Source organism: Thalia democratica, unplaced genomic scaffold (genome assembly GCF_965202585.1).
Source record: "Thalia democratica unplaced genomic scaffold, ktThaDemo2.hap1.1 HAP1_SCAFFOLD_487, whole genome shotgun sequence".
Classification (NCBI taxonomy): Eukaryota; Metazoa; Chordata; class Thaliacea; order Salpida; family Salpidae; genus Thalia; species Thalia democratica.
This window is the reverse complement of record NW_028139530.1, coordinates 37032-54505: the sequence shown is the minus strand read 5'-3', so window position 1 is coordinate 54505 and position 17474 is coordinate 37032. Positions and strand designations below refer to the sequence as shown.

At 29.9% G+C, this 17474-nt stretch overlaps 2 protein-coding genes across 2 annotated transcripts; both read left to right on the top strand.

Moving 5' to 3' along the window:
• Nucleotides 1-2200: 2200 nt before the first annotated feature.
• LOC145846534 (kelch-like protein 25) lies at nucleotides 2201-3064 on the top strand. Its single transcript, XM_082953257.1, has one exon. The coding sequence runs from the start codon at nucleotides 2201-2203 to the stop codon at nucleotides 3062-3064; it is 864 nt and encodes a 287-aa protein (XP_082809383.1).
• A 10596-nt stretch (nucleotides 3065-13660) lies between these two features.
• Nucleotides 13661-15082, top strand: LOC145846533 (kelch-like protein 7). The gene has a single exon (XM_082953256.1). It carries the CDS (start codon nucleotides 13661-13663, stop codon nucleotides 15080-15082), a length of 1422 nt encoding a protein of 473 aa, XP_082809382.1.
• The last annotated feature ends 2392 nt before the right edge of the window (nucleotides 15083-17474 follow it).

Sequence of the window (17474 nt, the reverse complement as noted above, 5' to 3'; positions counted from 1 at the left end):
CATAAGAAAGCGAGCTTTCTGAGCCAGGAATTTAGCTTAACGAATTCAGATTTGTTTAAAGTTAAAATATTATTTTTTCTTTCAAGTAGAGCAATTATCCTTAATGCTTAGTTAAAACGGTAGTTTTATTTTAGTTTTTAAGCAGAATTTAGGTTAACAAATTTAGATTTGTTTAAAGTTAAAATTAGTGGAGTAATTTTGTTTTAATACTTAGTTTAAACGGCAGTTATTAAAAACTTGAAGTATTTTTTAAGAGTATTTGAAAATAGTAGAAAATATTAAAAATTTTTTATATTTGTAATATTTTAGTTATAATTTTATTTACTTTATAATAAATTATTATTAATTAGTATTTGCTTTATTTGGCTAGCACGAAAGCGCGCTCTGCGCGCGGTGTGCGATACTTTTAGCTACTTATTACAAACTATTTTCTTACTTATGTAGTTCTTTTTGTTTTATAGTTAAGTGAATAGATATATATATTTTTCCTTTTTACATTATCTGTTTCAAACTAACTTGTTCTAACCCATAGTTTAAACATAAGTTTTCTAAAATTTTAAGAGTTTTGATAGTATTTCAAAATTTTAAAAATTTCTAACTAATAATTTTAATTTACTTATTTTATTATTTATCTGCCTTATTCGGCTAGCACAAAAGCGCGCTTTGCGCGCGGTGTGCGATGCTCTTGGCCATTTATTAAAATCTGTTTTCAATTTAAAGTACCTCTTAATTGTTTTATTGTTTACTTCATAGATATATTTAACCTGAAAACCACTCTAAGAAAATAATTTACAGTAATCCATATTAATTATAAAACTTATTTTGTTATTGTTTATGTTAAACGACGCTGTTGTGTTCTTATTAACATTCATTAACAATAAATTATTTGTTTCTAAGATTACAGACATCAGCACAGTTACTTGAAATGTATAAATGTTTATAATTAAACGAATTACTGTTTTAAATTTCAAACAGTTTTTCAAACTATCAGTAAAAGCTTTGTTGGATTAGAAGCGTTTGTTTTTTAAATAGGTTGGTTTGATGAGGTAACAAAACTAGTTTTACTATATAAATATTGTAAGTACAGTAATGTTTTTTTACTTCAACACAAGTTCTTAAGTTTTTACAACTGCATACTAAGTGTTAATATACAATTATTATAACTACTAATAAGAACGTTTACTTTAAGTGTTATAATTAACTTTTTCTTCACTTAAAACTATCTTTAAGTACAAATCTAATCGTTAAGTAGATGATCTAAGATAGTTTTAGCATAAATAAAAGTTATAAGCCATGTTAAAAACTAAAGGTTACGAACTTTTAAATTTAATAGCTTGTACTACTAAACAAAAATATTTAAAAAAAGAAGTGTCGCTTTCCATTACATAGTTTTTTTTGAAGTGAGAAATGGTGGTTTTAAAGTTAAAAAACGAATTGCATTTTTATTTATTTACAAAAGGTATGTAACTTTACTTAGCTTATAAATTAAAAATTTGAACAAATGTGTTAAACTCAGTAATAAATCACAATTTAATAACAGATTAAGTTTCGATTTTGAATAAAGTTTATATTTCAAATTAAAAAAAAAAAGAAACATTTTAAGATTTAAAATCTCTTGATAATGTTTTCTTATATACTAAGTCACAAGAAAGAGTTGGTCAACAGTCTGGCTTTATTGTACAAATATACGTTTAAACTCCGTATTTTCCTTCTCAGTAGTTCTTTATTTTAAAAAGATGAAATAAAGACTTTTTAATATTTTAAGATAACTTTTTGATAGACAAAATTTTGATTAAATTCAAACAGCGCATTTTAAAAATTATTTAATTATTTAAATACTATAAAGTAATGTGTTAATTATTCTTCTATTATTTCTTCAGCGTTTACTTTAAGTTTTCTTAATGATAAAGTGGATTAAATTTTAAAATGAACTTATATGTTTAATATTAAGTTTATAATATTACATCGGCACAATAAAGTGGACTGGTAGCACAGCGTGTGGAGTTGGGGGCCGCGTACAGGCACGGTAGATCGATCCCCAGCAGCGGTAAACTGTAAGTTTTTCGAAGTTTGGTTCTTTTGGACATTTTTAGGAAAAGCTTTTATTTATACCCGCCTCTCTTCTACTTTAATTATTTTTAAAAATTAAATCCCTTATTTTTTTATTGATTTTTTAACAAATGCATTCAAAACAGAAGATATGAAAACTGTTTCAACTTTGAAGATAAGCAAGATTTTGCTGAGTGAAGTTGAAGTAAGCAACCAGATTTGCGAAGTTTTCAAGGAGAAAACAAGTTTCAAGAATGTGGCGGCCTTTTATGAGATAACTGCCACCTTCAGTTTAAAAAACATTTCTAAGGCTTTGCTGTGCTACATAGAACGATTTTTCACGGTGGTCGCTGAAACTGAAAACTTTCAGCAGCTGAGCTCTGCTCTGGTTGCAAAAGTACTTTCAAGCTCTTCACTGCACGTCACTTCCGAGCTTGAGGTCGTCAACGCAACCAACGGTTGGCTGAGCCGCGACTTTGAAGGCAGAAGAGCTTTCGCGAGCGACCTCTTCGCAAAAGTGCGTCTCAGTTTGTTGTCGAGCGGCAGCTTGGAGCGTTTGCTGCGCGAAAGCTCGGCTTTTGCGGGAAACGACGAGCGCGCTGCAATTTTACAAAACGTTGTTGACAGCAAAAAAGTTGAAAGCAAACTTTCCGCTCGTCACAGGTACTGCGGTCAAGACATGTTTGACGTGCTCGTCTGCGGAGGCTACTTCGGAAAAATGTTTTTCACCAACGCGCACAAGGTGGACGGTAGAAGTTTTAAACCCTCCAAAGCTGACGCGTTGCAAATGAAAAGAACGCGAGCCCACTTCAAAGCAGTTTATCTGAGGGCAGAAGTTTATTTTCTTTATGGTTTCAACGGGTTCGGAACCGTAACACAGGTTGACAAATACTCTGTGCTCACCCAAACTTGGCAGCGCGTGTCGCAAGAGGACGTGAAGCAGGAAAATTTTTGCGCTTGCGCTTTGATGGACAAAATATATATTTGTGGGGGTGAAAGGAGAGATAAAACGTAACAACGCTTATGTCCATAATCCAAGTGACACTGAAAGAATGTTCGACACGAAAGACTGCTCGTTCAAACCAATTGCTGAGATGATGCTCAGAAGAAACAACGCGGCTTGTTCGGCTTACCGAGGAAAAGTGGTCGTTTCCGGCGGGACTGTTGACGGAGCGCACTCGCGCGCAGTCGAAGCGTACGACCACGAGACGAACGAGTGGGCGCAAATGCCGAGCATGCTGGGCGCCAGAGAATATCACGGACAAGTGGCCGTCAGAAACAAGCTGTTCATAATCGCACGTCCCGCATTCTATCCCTCTCGTGAAAGCTGCGAAGTCTTTGATTCCGACTGCCAGCAGTTCGCGCTGATCAAGAGACCGGTGAGAAGAGATCAGAAATCAAGCCGCTTCAGAGTTGTTTCAATCGGTGAAAAGATTGTTGCTTACAGTGCCTACTCGCGATCATATTGGTGCTACGACATTGGCAAAGATCAATGGTGTGAAGAAGAGTTTGAGTTGACAGAAAACATTATTGGTTTTGGTTGCGTAAAAGTACCTAAGCTTATTATCTATTGAAAAACACTTTACACGTTTAAGTAACTTATTGTTTTGGACTAATACATAATTTAATATTTGTTGCTATTTTTAAAATAAATCTGTTCAATTTAGATACGTATATTTAAGCGTTTAGTTTTAAAATAAAAAAGATCGTCATCTATAGTACATAACCAATTGAATGTAATTCTTGAGTATTTTTAAAAATTTATCTATAAGTAATTAATTTAATGAAATCCTACTGATAGGTAACTTAGAGTCTTAATAATTTAAAAAAGTTTGGTTTTTTAACCATTCTTATTTTTTAAGTAATAAATATAGGTTTTCTAATTTTGAAAGTTTTTCAATTTAATTGAATTGTTTAATTCAATAAATACAGTACGTTGGCAATTTCTACAATTTTTTAACAGTACTTTTAAATTTAATAACTCTTAATAAAGATAACAAAACATGTATGCATAAATTCCATATCTGTTCAGGAACTTAAGCTTATACTTAATGGTAATACGAAGCAACGTTTGTTAGACAAAGTTTAAATTACTTAGAATAAAAATACGGGCCTCGTAAAACACTCCAATGCATTCAAAATCGCAACTGTTACTGTTGGTCTCAGTAAATTAATAATGTTGAACGGCAGCAAGCTCAAAAATCAATTACAACCCAGGCATGAGCTTGCCTGAACTGCGTAATGCTTGAAGGAGTCATAATTACTCCCGCCGGTTGATTTTCTACCGTACGAAGTTGGTACTGCGAGAAAGTGACTCTTCGTGCATATTTGAGCACCGCACGTTGTTAATATCTATAATAAACTACATTGAAGATGAAAACCGAAATAAATAATTAAGTTACAAATAGTAAGTGAAATAACAAAGCAATATTTTTCCGCTAGTTTCATAAACCATAACTTGTAAAACTTTCTGAATTTTTTATTGCACACTACTTAAAAAAAAATCCTGAACAGATCCATACAAGGGTTTCCTAAACTAGGACAAGTTGCCCCTTTTTGGGCTATAGTCAAATTAACTTTCAAAATTTAAAAGGATAAAATTTAGTTTTATTACTTTCTGCTTTCGAAATATTCACTGAAAAAGTATTTGTTAAACTTTTTGTTGTGTTTCATGTTGTAACGGACAATAAAATGTTGTTATTTATAAATAAAACATTTGTTAAGTAGTTAAATTTATAAGAAGAAAATTTTAACCACTTGATTATTTAAACACACAAAGTTTTAATTAATTTTCTTACTGGTTTTTTTTTTCATTTGCCAGAATTTTAGAAAAGTTAGGAAACGGTTAAATAGGCAAGACTAAAAAATAGTTAAAAACACGATTTTATAAACTTGGTATTTTCAAGCAACTCTAGACAGTTTTGTGTGTTTTTTTTTTTTAAATATATGTTATTATTTAAAAATGTATCTTAAGTGTAATCATAAAGTACCGACACAAATTATTTAGTTTCTACTTTTATTTTTTATGTTTGACTGCCTTAAGACTATATATACACTTTGGTTACTTTTATACATATATATATATTTTTCTAATTAATTTGTTTAGTAGCGTTTTCATAAACACTCATATCAAAAAACTTAAAACTTTAATGTTAATTTTTTATCACAATGGGCCCGCGGCTGGAATTAGAAAAGTTAAAATTTAAAGACAGTAATTTCTTGTTTAAATTAATTTTATGCTTTAACGAAATTAACTATCTCAAAAACCAATCTTAATCAGCATTTCTACAACTTTTTTTCTTATTTTCAACATAATGAAGCTGCTTTTTGGTAATTGTTAAGTATCTAAAAAATAACATCATCCCAAAAATTATATAACTTCTTCTTACAAACATTGATAAAAATAATAAAATTACCTGCACAAGCAGATACGATATATATGACGGGGAAAACAAAAATTATTATTTAAAAGCTTAATGTTTTGACAACTGTGTTAAAACTGTCAATAAAGTTTTAAATAAGCTTTAGGTATAGTGGAGTTTTAAACAGAAATGTTAAGTCTAGTTTTTGTTAACTTTTGGTTGAAACAAACTTTATAAGATGTTCTGAGAACAGTCATTGTTTGTGAGTAAGAACTTGTTGTTGATATACTAGTCCTGATTTAAAATTAATATTTTCAAGTTGACAATTTGCAAGTCAAAACTTGGAAAATTTTTTTGTTGAATAATCTAAACCTAAAAGCTCACAAAATTGTTACTAGGATGGAGAAAACACAAACTCTTTGTTGAATTGCCGGAATAAGTGTTAAACAGCGATATTTTATACAAACAGTGAACTTTACTCACCTTTACAAAATTTCTACTTACTGTTTTTGATGAATAATGGGCAGCTAACTTTACAAGTCACTACGTTTTATTGACTGTATAAAGTTATTTAGAAACCGAGTAATAAATATAAAGTAATACTAACACCCAAGAGATATATTAAAAATAGCCCGAAGCTCAAAACATTTCAAAGAACATAACGGATAAAAAAATTCATACTTATTTAATAAATCAATGCTACTTTAGTCTATTTTTTACAAATCAGACAGAAAGATTGAGTAATGTATCTTTTATAATAAAGAGCCTAAAAACACTATCTAAAAAACTTTGTTTCAAAAATATAAGTAACTTTTAAAAATAACGTGGCATAAATAAAACTTGACAACAATATAAGTTTAAGTAAAAACAATTTAAAACTTTAAAAAGTTTGAACTACAAAATCTACAAAGAAGTCTAAAACAATAAAATATTTTTTAAATTATAATTTTATACTTGAAACATAAAATTAAACTAACATATTTTACATTCAGCTTTTATTACATAATATAAGTCTAATGTCAGTCTCTAGATCTTATCCAAAACAACAACAATAATAAATGTAAAGATTTATTAAACACCAACAATAGTATAAAGAAAAATTAAATAAAATCGATAGACAAATGTAGACGGAATTTAAAACGTGTATAAGGAAACAAACAACTTTACATAGACACAGAAAATTTTTAAAAATTAAAACATATATAACAACATAAAAACTTTGTCAAAGAAATAGTTACAGAAAATAAAAGGGTTATTTGAAAATTACAGCTTGTTAAATAACTACTAAGTAAATGAGATTTTTAAACTTCATATTTTAAAAATAATAAAACACTTTTACTATAAACAAACTAGTCTAGAACTAACTGTATAAAACAAATATTCCTTCATAAACTTTATGCTTAAAAGCTACTTAAATTTTTGAAAGCACAGGTAATTTTATTAACTAGAATTACTTATTGACAATAAACTAAATTAAACTAGTTAATCTATTAAAAAACCTTGTTAAACCTTTTTAAAACCATAAAAAACATAGCTCAAAACAACACCGCCACCTAGCGGATAAAACATTTACCAAAACCTCGACTCCTTGTCCCGCATCCTCCAAGCAACCAGCAGCGTCCCGGTGCCCACGGTGGTGGTTGCCATGACGAAAGCCAGCTGGGCGACGGGGAGCATGACTCCGCTCAACCCGTACAATATCGTCGCCGCAAGGGACTCCCACAGGCTCTGAAGGGCCGAGCTGGCGACCAGGTCGTCACCGGAAGTCCAGATGAGGCAGTAGAGCGCGGGAACCTTTGAAAATTGAAAATAATTTTTGCAATAAAAAGTCCAAAATCGAGCTCTCGTGGAAAAATGACCCTTCGTGCAAAAGTGACCCCTCATGTAAAAGTAACCCTTTGTACAAAACTATCTTCGTTCATATATGTCCTTTCAAGCAAAAAAGTCTTAGCTCATATTTGACCTTTGATGCAAAAGTGTCTTAGTTCATATTCGTCCCGTTCCAGATAGTATATATAAATTTTGCAGATGGAGATTGAAAACTTTTAAAGTAGAATCTAGCTTTTACCTCAGCAGTAGTTGACATTATTAAGTTAAAATTTTGAATAAGTTGACCAAAAATGCAATAAAAGCAGGCTTCTAATAAAGTAAATTTTGTTATTTAAGGCAAACCTTAGAACATCTAGCAAAAATTTTAAACTCCCGTCAGTTATTCCTAGGAATTTTTAAAGTTTTTCGTTATAAATACAAGGGAACCCTGTGAAAGTTATTTTTAGCAAAATTTCTGCAATTTCATAAAAAGTAAAAATAATCTGATTACATATTTTCGCCCTCGAATAGATGAATCCGCCCCTTTCGGCTAACCCTGAGCTTCATGAATATCAGTTTTCTATTAATAATGACAACAATAATAAATAAAATACTTTAGTGACTCTCCTGGTTAATTACACTACAACTTTGGCTCAGGCAAAAAAAAAAGCCATTTTGTTTACTTAGTAAAAAAAATACAGTTTCTTGTAGTTAAAGTTAAAATAAACTTTACCTAAAAAGATAAGTAATTGATAAAATAATTTTTCTTACAAGTAGTTATATAAAGCAGTGGTCTCCAAGCTTATCAAAATCTGTGCACCCTAAAATGCAAAATAATAATTTTGTGTACCTAAATGCGCAAATATCTAGAATAAATTTCAAATTTCCCGTAATATCTAGTGCAGGGTTTTCCAAACTTTTTTTACACTCAAACAAAGTTTATCAAAAAACTACGAAATACCTTTTTTTTTTTGTTTTTCATTATCAACTCATCAATCAAAATATTTAGTGTAAGCTTCAAATCATAGCCTTGTGGTCCTCTAAAAGTCCAATTGTTTTCTATAATACAAGGTTAACATAACATTTCATACTTTACATTATAAAGCAACAATTTTTAGTTTAAAGCATAAGGTTATTTAAGCCATATTTTTTTAAACCATAGATTTTTCAATACTTTTCTTTTCTTTATTTTTTTGTTTTGATTGTCAGTATTTTGTTTTTTGTAGATCTTTTTTATTTATTTGTTCAAAAACTTTTTATAGAATAATCAGGCAACTTATGATCTTTTATATATGTTTTTATAAAAGTAAAACAGACATTTATAACTGTGATAATAAAATATAACACAGGGTATCTAAAATACCTGTAAAAACCTGTAATTAGATAGTTTAGACAAAATAAAACCTGGAAAATCCTTGATTTTTTAATAAAAATAACTAAAAAACCTGCAATTTTGAACAAAGTATTTTAAAGAACCTGAAAACATGGGAATTTTAAACATTTTTTTCATAATAAATAAGAAAATTTAAATTTGACACCATTTTCTACCATATAAATAAAAATATTTTTGATCAACAATTTTTTTTAATTAAAAAAATAACATTTAAAGTAGCTTAATAGTATAATTCTAATGAGTTATTATTGTTTTGCACAGTTTTTAACCTTAATCTTAACTTTGAACTGAAAATAGTCATACAAATGTGTACTTATAAAAATCTTGAAAAAATACAAAAAACTTGGAAGAAATTTCTTGAAAAATTTTGGCAGTCTTGATGTAAGTTTTAAACCTACCACTAAAATAAACTAAGACTTTTTTTCCTCTCCAATATAAACTCAAAAGTTTCAAGTTAAGGACTTCTTGCTCCTGAATTTCTTTTTTTTTATACAGGGTTAACATAACATTTTATACTTTACAGTATAATGCAACAAATTTTAGTTTAAAGCATAATTTTTAAAAGCCAAAAACTTTTCAATACTTTTCTTTTTGTTTTGCTTACTATTTTTAAATTTTTATACATACCTTCTATTTATCTGTTCAAAAACGTTTTACGGAATTTTTAGGCAACTGATGATCTCTCATTTTCATACATAACAAAATGGAATTTAATAGTCATTTAAAATGTGATAATAAAATAGCTGGGTATCCATATACCTAGAAAAACCTTAATTGATGCTGGAATTTGAGAACTTTCTTAAAAAACCTGGAATTTTAATATAAGTCACTAAGAAACCTGCAGTTTCAAACAAAGTTCACTTAAAAACCGGAAAAAATGGGAATTTTAAAATATTTTACATGTTTAGTAAGAAAACTTTAATTTGACACAGTTTTCTACCATATAAATAATTTTTTTGTCATCATCAAAATTATTATTTTTTAAACACACTTATAGTAGCTTAACAGTATTTTTTAATGTGTTATTATTGTTTTGCACAGTTTTTAACCTTAATCTTAGCTTCAAACTAAAAATAGTCCCAAAACCGTGTACTTATAAAAACCATGAAAAAAATTCATAAAAACCTTGAAGAAAGTTTTCGACATTTTTGGCAAGCTTGATAATATATAGTAATGTTTTAAAATTACCATTAAAAACACCAAAAACTTTTAATTTTGCTCTTTACTATCAACTTCATAATATCTAGTGTAAGTTTTAATCTATGGCCTTTTGACGCCCCCTTATACGACTTGTGGACTATTAATTGCTCTTTTTTTATAACACCTAGTATAAGTTTCAAACCTACCATTTAAAACTACTCAGAGCTAAGACCTTTTTTATTTTTCAATATCAACTGCAGAATATCTAGTAAAAGTTTCAAAATTTAGGATAATTTTTCACATTACGATTCATGAACCCCAAAATAAATTTCGTGTACAGTAGTGTGCACTAGTGTACACTGTGAAGACCAGTGATAATTTATAAAAAATTACAATAAAGGATCAAAATTATCTTTTTAACTTCTATTTTTCTATTAAATGAAGAAAGAAAACATTGTTATAGTTGCATTATTATATGTTTTTTATGCAGAACTTATTTTGTAACATTAATAAAACATGATTTTAATATCTAAACTATTTACAAAATTTATAGAAATACTATAACTATATTTTTAAAAAAGTTTTTAATATAAGTTTAAATGCGATCTAAATTTAATCATATTATAAAAAAGTATACCAAGCTGAAATTTTTATGTAAAAGTATAAAAAAAATATTTATTTTAACTTATGATATATAAGAATATTTTTAATAAAAAAATTTATTAAGCTACACTTATGTAAAAAATTTTACTTAAGTTTTTATGTGAGGGGTTTAAGTTGTTATTAACCATTTAAAATAATATCTTATAGATTAAAAACATCTTTTAAAGTTTATATTTTTAGCATATTTTAGCTTTAAAAGTGTGTGATACAAGATACGTGTAGGTGTGAAACTTTCACGAGCGTATAAAATTGCACGAAGGTTCTTTTGCACAAAGACACTTTTGGACGAATGTTCAATTTTGCACAAAAATTTATTCAAGAAATTGAATTTTTATTTTATAATTTTAATTTTTTGTTCTATTGTCATTGTCATTTATTTTTTTACTATCACTGTTATCACTAAACCTTACTCTCGATCTGTAAGTTATTTTAAATTAGCTTTATATTTTTTATAAGTTGTTTTTTGTTTTATTTTTACTATCACTGTTACCCCTAACCCTTACTGTCGGTCTGTAGCTTTTCGATTCTCTTTTTTTAGATTAATTTATTTTAATTCATTCTTCTTGTGTTTTTTATAGTAATTTTATTAGTTTTATTTTTACTATCACTGTCACCCTAACCCTTACCCTCGGTCAGTAACTTTTTTATCTCCTGATTGTTTTTGTTGATTTATTTTTATTTTATTTATTTATTTATAACTTTCTTTTTTCTGTTTTTTTACTCTCGTGCAAAAATGACCGTTCGTGCAAAACTGTCACTCGTGAAAATCTGACCTTCCGTGTAAAATTGTCTTCGTTCAATTTAGTCCCCTCGTGAAATGTTGACCGGTTCCAACAAGATACATTCCACTGGTAAGTGTCAAAAATACAAAAAGAAGCAATTTTGCACGAAGAGCTCCTTTTGCACGAAGTTACACTTATCCACGAAACACTTTTGCATGGGTTGAATTTCTTTACAAGTTTATTGTTTTTTTTTTACTATCAATTTTACCCTTAACCTTTATCCTCGATCGGTAGCTCTTTTTATTCACTTTTATTTTCAAATTACTTAATTTTATTACTTTAGTGCAAAATTACCACTCGTGCACAATGACCCTCCGTGAAAAACTGTCTTGATGTAAAGTTGACCCACATTGAGTTTCACAGATTATAGGCAGAAGCTATAAATAGAATTCAAATTTGCACGAGGGAAAAAATTGCACGTAAGCACTTTTGCATGAAAACAAAACTGCACGAAGACACTTTTAAACGAAGGGTTATTTTTGCAGAAGTGACTATTTTGCACGAAAAATTATTTGTGCACAGATTGGATTTTTTTAATTAAAGGGCTAATTTATAAAGCAGGATTTTTTTAAAGTTAAAACATGAATAATTTTATAAACAAAAAACGCAAAGTCTCAACAACTGAAAAATTTTGGAAAAACTTAAATGAAACAAATTTTGTCGGGTATTGCAGAGCCAGAGTTGCCGAAGAAGAAAAAATTTTTCAAACTAAACAAATTCGAGCAGGTGAATTATTACATAATATTTACTACCATTTACTTAATACATGCTCATTTATATTTTTACAAAAAGCTAGTACAGTCGTTCTATTTTAGGGGTAGGCAACGTACTGACCGCGGGCCGGATCAAGCCCGCAGAGTTGAAAAGCCCAGTCCGATAACTTTTTTAAAATTTAAATGGAATTTGGCCCGCCGATGAAAATGACTGGCATGCAAAGTTTAATGTTACAAACTTTATACCATACTTTTACTACACAAATTGTAATAATTAGACTTCGATTGCATGTTTGAAAGTGTTTTTATTTTATATTTGTGTATAGTTATAAAAACACCGTTTTGTCCTAATGTTTTTGTTTTGTTCAAACTCAGTTGGAATATTCTTTTTTCAAATTACCCAAAGCAAAACTTTTATTTAAATCTGATATTTTACTTATCTACCTTTGGCAGTCTATCATTTTAATAACACTAATAAAATATTGACGAGTCAAAAGTCAAAGTCTTCCTGAAAAAACAGAGAGTTGTTTAAATTGATATCAAAAAAAGTAGTTTTTATCATTTTCCAAACAGCAGTTCACATCTGTTTTCAGTCAACTACTCAACTTTAAATTTTTATATTGTTTAAAAAATTCATAAGACACGTTTGGGACCGAAAACCGCTAATTAGTTATTTTTGAGTGAAATGAAATTAAAATAATTCAAATCATTTTTCAAATATGAATTGTCTCTCAGATTCATGCTACATTTGTTTAGACATGTGAACGAATTGAATACCAACTTAATAGAAAGGTTACTTTCGCTAATAAACATTACTCTGTAGAAAAGGTATTAAAGTTAAAACTTATACTGTGTTTTTCAGTCTCAGTAAGAACAACTTGAATTATTTACCAACAGTTGCAAATATAGAACAGTCAGTGTTATAAGCGGAGAAGTACATTTATATCATAATTTTATTTTTCATTAAGTTTGATGTGACGATGAACTTTAGTATGACATTACATTTAGAAATTCAAAATTTAAAGAATTTAAAAACTTAATGCTAAACTTAGCAAGTCAAAGTTTGTCTCAAGTAATTTTTAGTAATCATAGTTTTGTATTTATAAAATTAGTATTAGTGCTTTTGCTTTTCAGGGTTATAATAAATATAATAATCTGAGTACTTAATAAACACTTAAAATGTCATACTTGTGAAATTTTTGTGAAAGAAATGATTTTGCAATAATGATCTATTAGACCCATAAAATTAGTATCTGGCCGAATAATAGTAGTTTCTAATTAAGACCCGGTTTTAAAAAATTATTATTCTGTTGGATCCGTATACTGGATCCAGTAGATTAATAACTCAAAATGCTCGGCTCGCCAAAAAATATTTTTTTTCGGACCCAGCCAGCCGATTAAAAAGTTGCCTACCCCTATTCTACTTTAATTATATTAAATAACTAAATCCATTACTTTATATTGATTTTTTAAATAGAGATATGCAAATTAGTTGTTTTATTTGCAACCAGGTTTATTGCAACTAGTAAACTGCACACAACATTATAGGCTAGCAACATTGCTTACTATTTTAATTCACTTGAAGAGGTCGCAATTTTTTGTCATTGAAACCTGGTTGTAAATAAAATACTTAACACTGGCACATCCCTGTTTAAGTAAACTCTTTACATCTCTGTAAATTGAGCAATCTTTTTTAGTTGAAAAAATATTTATATTGATTTTTTAACAAATGCACATAAAACAGAAGATATGAAAACTGTTTCAAATTTGAAGATAAGCAAGATTTTGCTGAGTGAAGTTGAAGTAAGCAACCAGATTTGCGAAGTTTTCAAGGAGAAAACAAGTTTCAAGAATGTGGCGGCCTTTTATGAGATAACTGTCACCTTCAGTTTAAAAAACCTTTCTAAGGCTTTGCTGTGCTACATAGAACGATTTTTCACGGTGGTCGCTGAAACTGAAAACTTTCAGCAGCTGAGCTCTGCTCTGGTTGCAAAAGTGCTTTCAAGCTCTTCGCTGCACGTCACTTCCGAGCTTGAGGTCGTCAACGCAGCCAACGGTTGGCTGAGCCGCGACTTTGAAGGCAGAAGAGCTTTCGCGAGCGACCTCTTCGCAAAAGTGCGTCTCAGTTTGTTGTCGAGCGGCAGCTTGGAGCGTTTGCTGCGCGAAAGCTCGGCTTTTGCGGGAAACGACGAGCGCGCCGCAATTTTACAAAACGTTGTTGACAGCAAAAAAGTTGAAAGCAAACTTTCTGCTCGTCACAGGTACTGCGGTCAAGACATGTTTGACGTGCTCGTCTGCGGAGGCTACTTCGGAAAAATGTTTTTCACCAACGCGCACAAGGTGGACGGTAGAAGTTTTAAACCCTCCAAAGCTGACGCGTTGCAAATGAAAAGAACGCGAGCCCACTTCAAAGCAGTTTATCTGAGGGCAGAAGTTTATTTTCTTTATGGTTTCAACGGGTTCGGAACCGTAACACAGGTTGACAAATACTCTGTGCTCACCCAAACTTGGCAGCGCGTGTCGCAAGAGGACGTGAAGCAGGAAAATTTTTGCGCTTGCGCTTTGATGGACAAAATATATATTTGTGGGGGTGAAAGGAGAGATAAACGTAACGACGCTTATGTCCATAATCCAAGTGACACTGAAAGAATGTTCGACACGAAAGACTGCTCGTTCAAACCAATTGCTGAGATGATGCTCAGAAGAAACAACGCGGCTTGTTCGGCTTACCGAGGAAAAGTGGTCGTTTCCGGCGGGACTGTTGACGGAGCGCACTCGCGCGCAGTCGAAGCGTACGACCACGAGACGAACGAGTGGGCGCAAATGCCGAGCATGCTGGGCGCCAGAGAATATCACGGACAAGTGGCCGTCAGAAACAAGCTGTTCATAATCGCACGTCCCGCATTCTATCCCTCTCGTGAAAGCTGCGAAGTCTTTGATTCCGACTGCCAGCAGTTCGCGCTGATCAAGAGACCGGTGAGAAGAGATCAGAAATCAAGCCGCTTCAGAGTTGTTTCAATCGGTGAAAAGATTGTTGCCTACAGTGCCTACTCGCGATCATATTGGTGCTACGACATTGGCAAAGATCAATGGTGTGAAGAAGAGTTTGAGTTGACAGAAAACATTATTGGTTTTTGTTGCGTAAAAGTACCTAAGCTTATTATCTATTGAAAACACTTTACACGTTTAAGTAACTTATTGTTTTGGACTAATACATAATTTAATATTTGTTGCTATTTTTAAAATAAATCTGTTCAATTTAGATAACGTATATTTAAGCGTTTAATTTTAAAATAAAAAAGATCGTCATCTATAGTACATAACCAATTGAATGTAATTCTTGAGTATTTTTAAAAATTTATCTATAAGTAATTAATTTAATGAAATCCTACTGATAGGTAACTTAGAGTCTTAATAATTTAAAAAAGTTTGGTTTTTTAACCATTCTTATTTTTTAAGTAATAAATACAGGTTTTCTAATTTTGAAAGTTTTTCAATTTAATTGAATTGTTTAATTCAATAAATACAGTACGTTGGCAATTTCTACAATTTTTTAACAGTACTTTTAAATTTAATAACTCTTAATAAAGATAACAAAACATGTATGCATAAATTCCATATCTGTTCAGGAACTTAAGCTTATACTTAATGGTAATACGAAGCAACGTTTGTTAGACAAAGTTTAAATTACTTAGAATAAAAATACGGGCCTCGTAAAACACTCCAATGCATTCAAAATCGCAACTGTTACTGTTGGTCTCAGTAAATTAATAATGTTGAACGGCAGCAAGCTCAAAAATCAATAACAACCCAGGCATGAGCTTGCCTGAACTGCGCAATGCTTGAAGGAGTCATAATTACTCCCGCCGGTTGATTTTCTACCGTACGAAGTTGGAGCTGCGAGAAAGTGACTCTTCGTGCATATTTGAGCACCGCCCGTTGTTAATATCTATAATAAACTACTTTGAAGTTGAAAACCGAAATAAATAATTAAGTTACAAATAGTAAGTGAAATAACAAAGCAATATTTTTCCGCTAGTTTCATAAACCATAACTTGTAAAACTTTCTGAATTTTTTTATTGCACACTACTTAAAAAAATCCTGAACAGATCCATATAAGGGTTTCCTAAACTAGGACAAGTTGCCCCTTTTTGGGCTATAGTCAAATTAACTTTCAAAATTTAAAAGGATAAAATTTAGTTTTATTACTTTCTGCTTTCGAAATATTCACTGAAAAAGTATTTGTTAAACTTTTTGTTGTGTTTCATGTTGTAACGGACAATAAAATGTTGTTATTTATAAATAAAACATTTGTTAAGTAGTTAAATTTATAAGAAGAAAATTTTAACCACTTGATTATTTAAACACACAAAGTTTTAATTAATTTTCTTACTGGTTTTTTTTTTCATTTGCCAGAATTTTAGAAAAGTTAGGAAACGGTTAAATAGGCAAGACTAAAAAATAGTTAAAAACACGATTTTATAAACTTGGTATTTTCAAGCAACTCTAGACAGTTTTGTGTGTTTTTTTTTTTTTAAATATATGTTATTATTTAAAAATGTATCTTAAGTGTAATCATAAAGTACCGACACAAATTATTTAGTTTCTACTTTTATTTGTTATGTTTGACTGCCTTAAGACTATATATACACTTTGGTTACTTTTATACATATATATATTTCTAATTTATTTGTTTAGTAGCGTTTTCATAAACACTCATATCAAAAAACTTAAAACTTTAATGTTAATTTTTTATCACAATGGGCCCGCGGCTGGAATTAGAAAAGTTAAAATTTAAAGACAGTAATTTCTTGTTTAAATTAATTTTATGCTTTAACGAAATTAACTATCTCAAAAACCAATCTTAATCAGCATTTCTACAACTTTTTTTCTTATTTTCAACATAATGAAGCTGCTTTTTGGTAATTGTTAAGTATCTAAAAAATAACATCATCCCAAAAATTATATAACTTCTTCTTAAAAACATTGATAAAAATAATAAAATTACCTGCACAAGCAGATACGATATATATGACGGGGAAAACAAAAATTATTATTTAAAAGCTTAATGTTTTGACAACTGTGTTAAAACTGTCAATAAAGTTTTAAATAAGCTTTAGGTATAGTGGAGTTTTAAACAGAAATGTTAAGTCTAGTTTTTGTTAACTTTTGGTTGAAACAAACTTTATAAGATGTTCTGAGAACAGTCATTGTTTGTGAGTAAGAACTTGTTGTTGATATACTAGTCCTGATTTAAAATTAATATTTTCAAGTTGACAATTTGCAAGTCAAAACTTGGAAAATTTTTTTTGTTGAATAATCTAAACCTAAAAGCTCACAAAATTGTTACTAGGATGGAGAAAACACAAACTCTTTGTTGAATTGCCGGAATAAGTGTTAAACAGCGATATTTTATACAAACAGTGAACTTACTCACCTTTACAAAATTTCTACTTACTGTTTTCGATGAATAATGGTCAGCTAACTTTACAAGTCACTACGTTTTATTGACTGTATAAAGTTATTTAGAAACCGAGTAATAAATATAAAGTAATACTAACA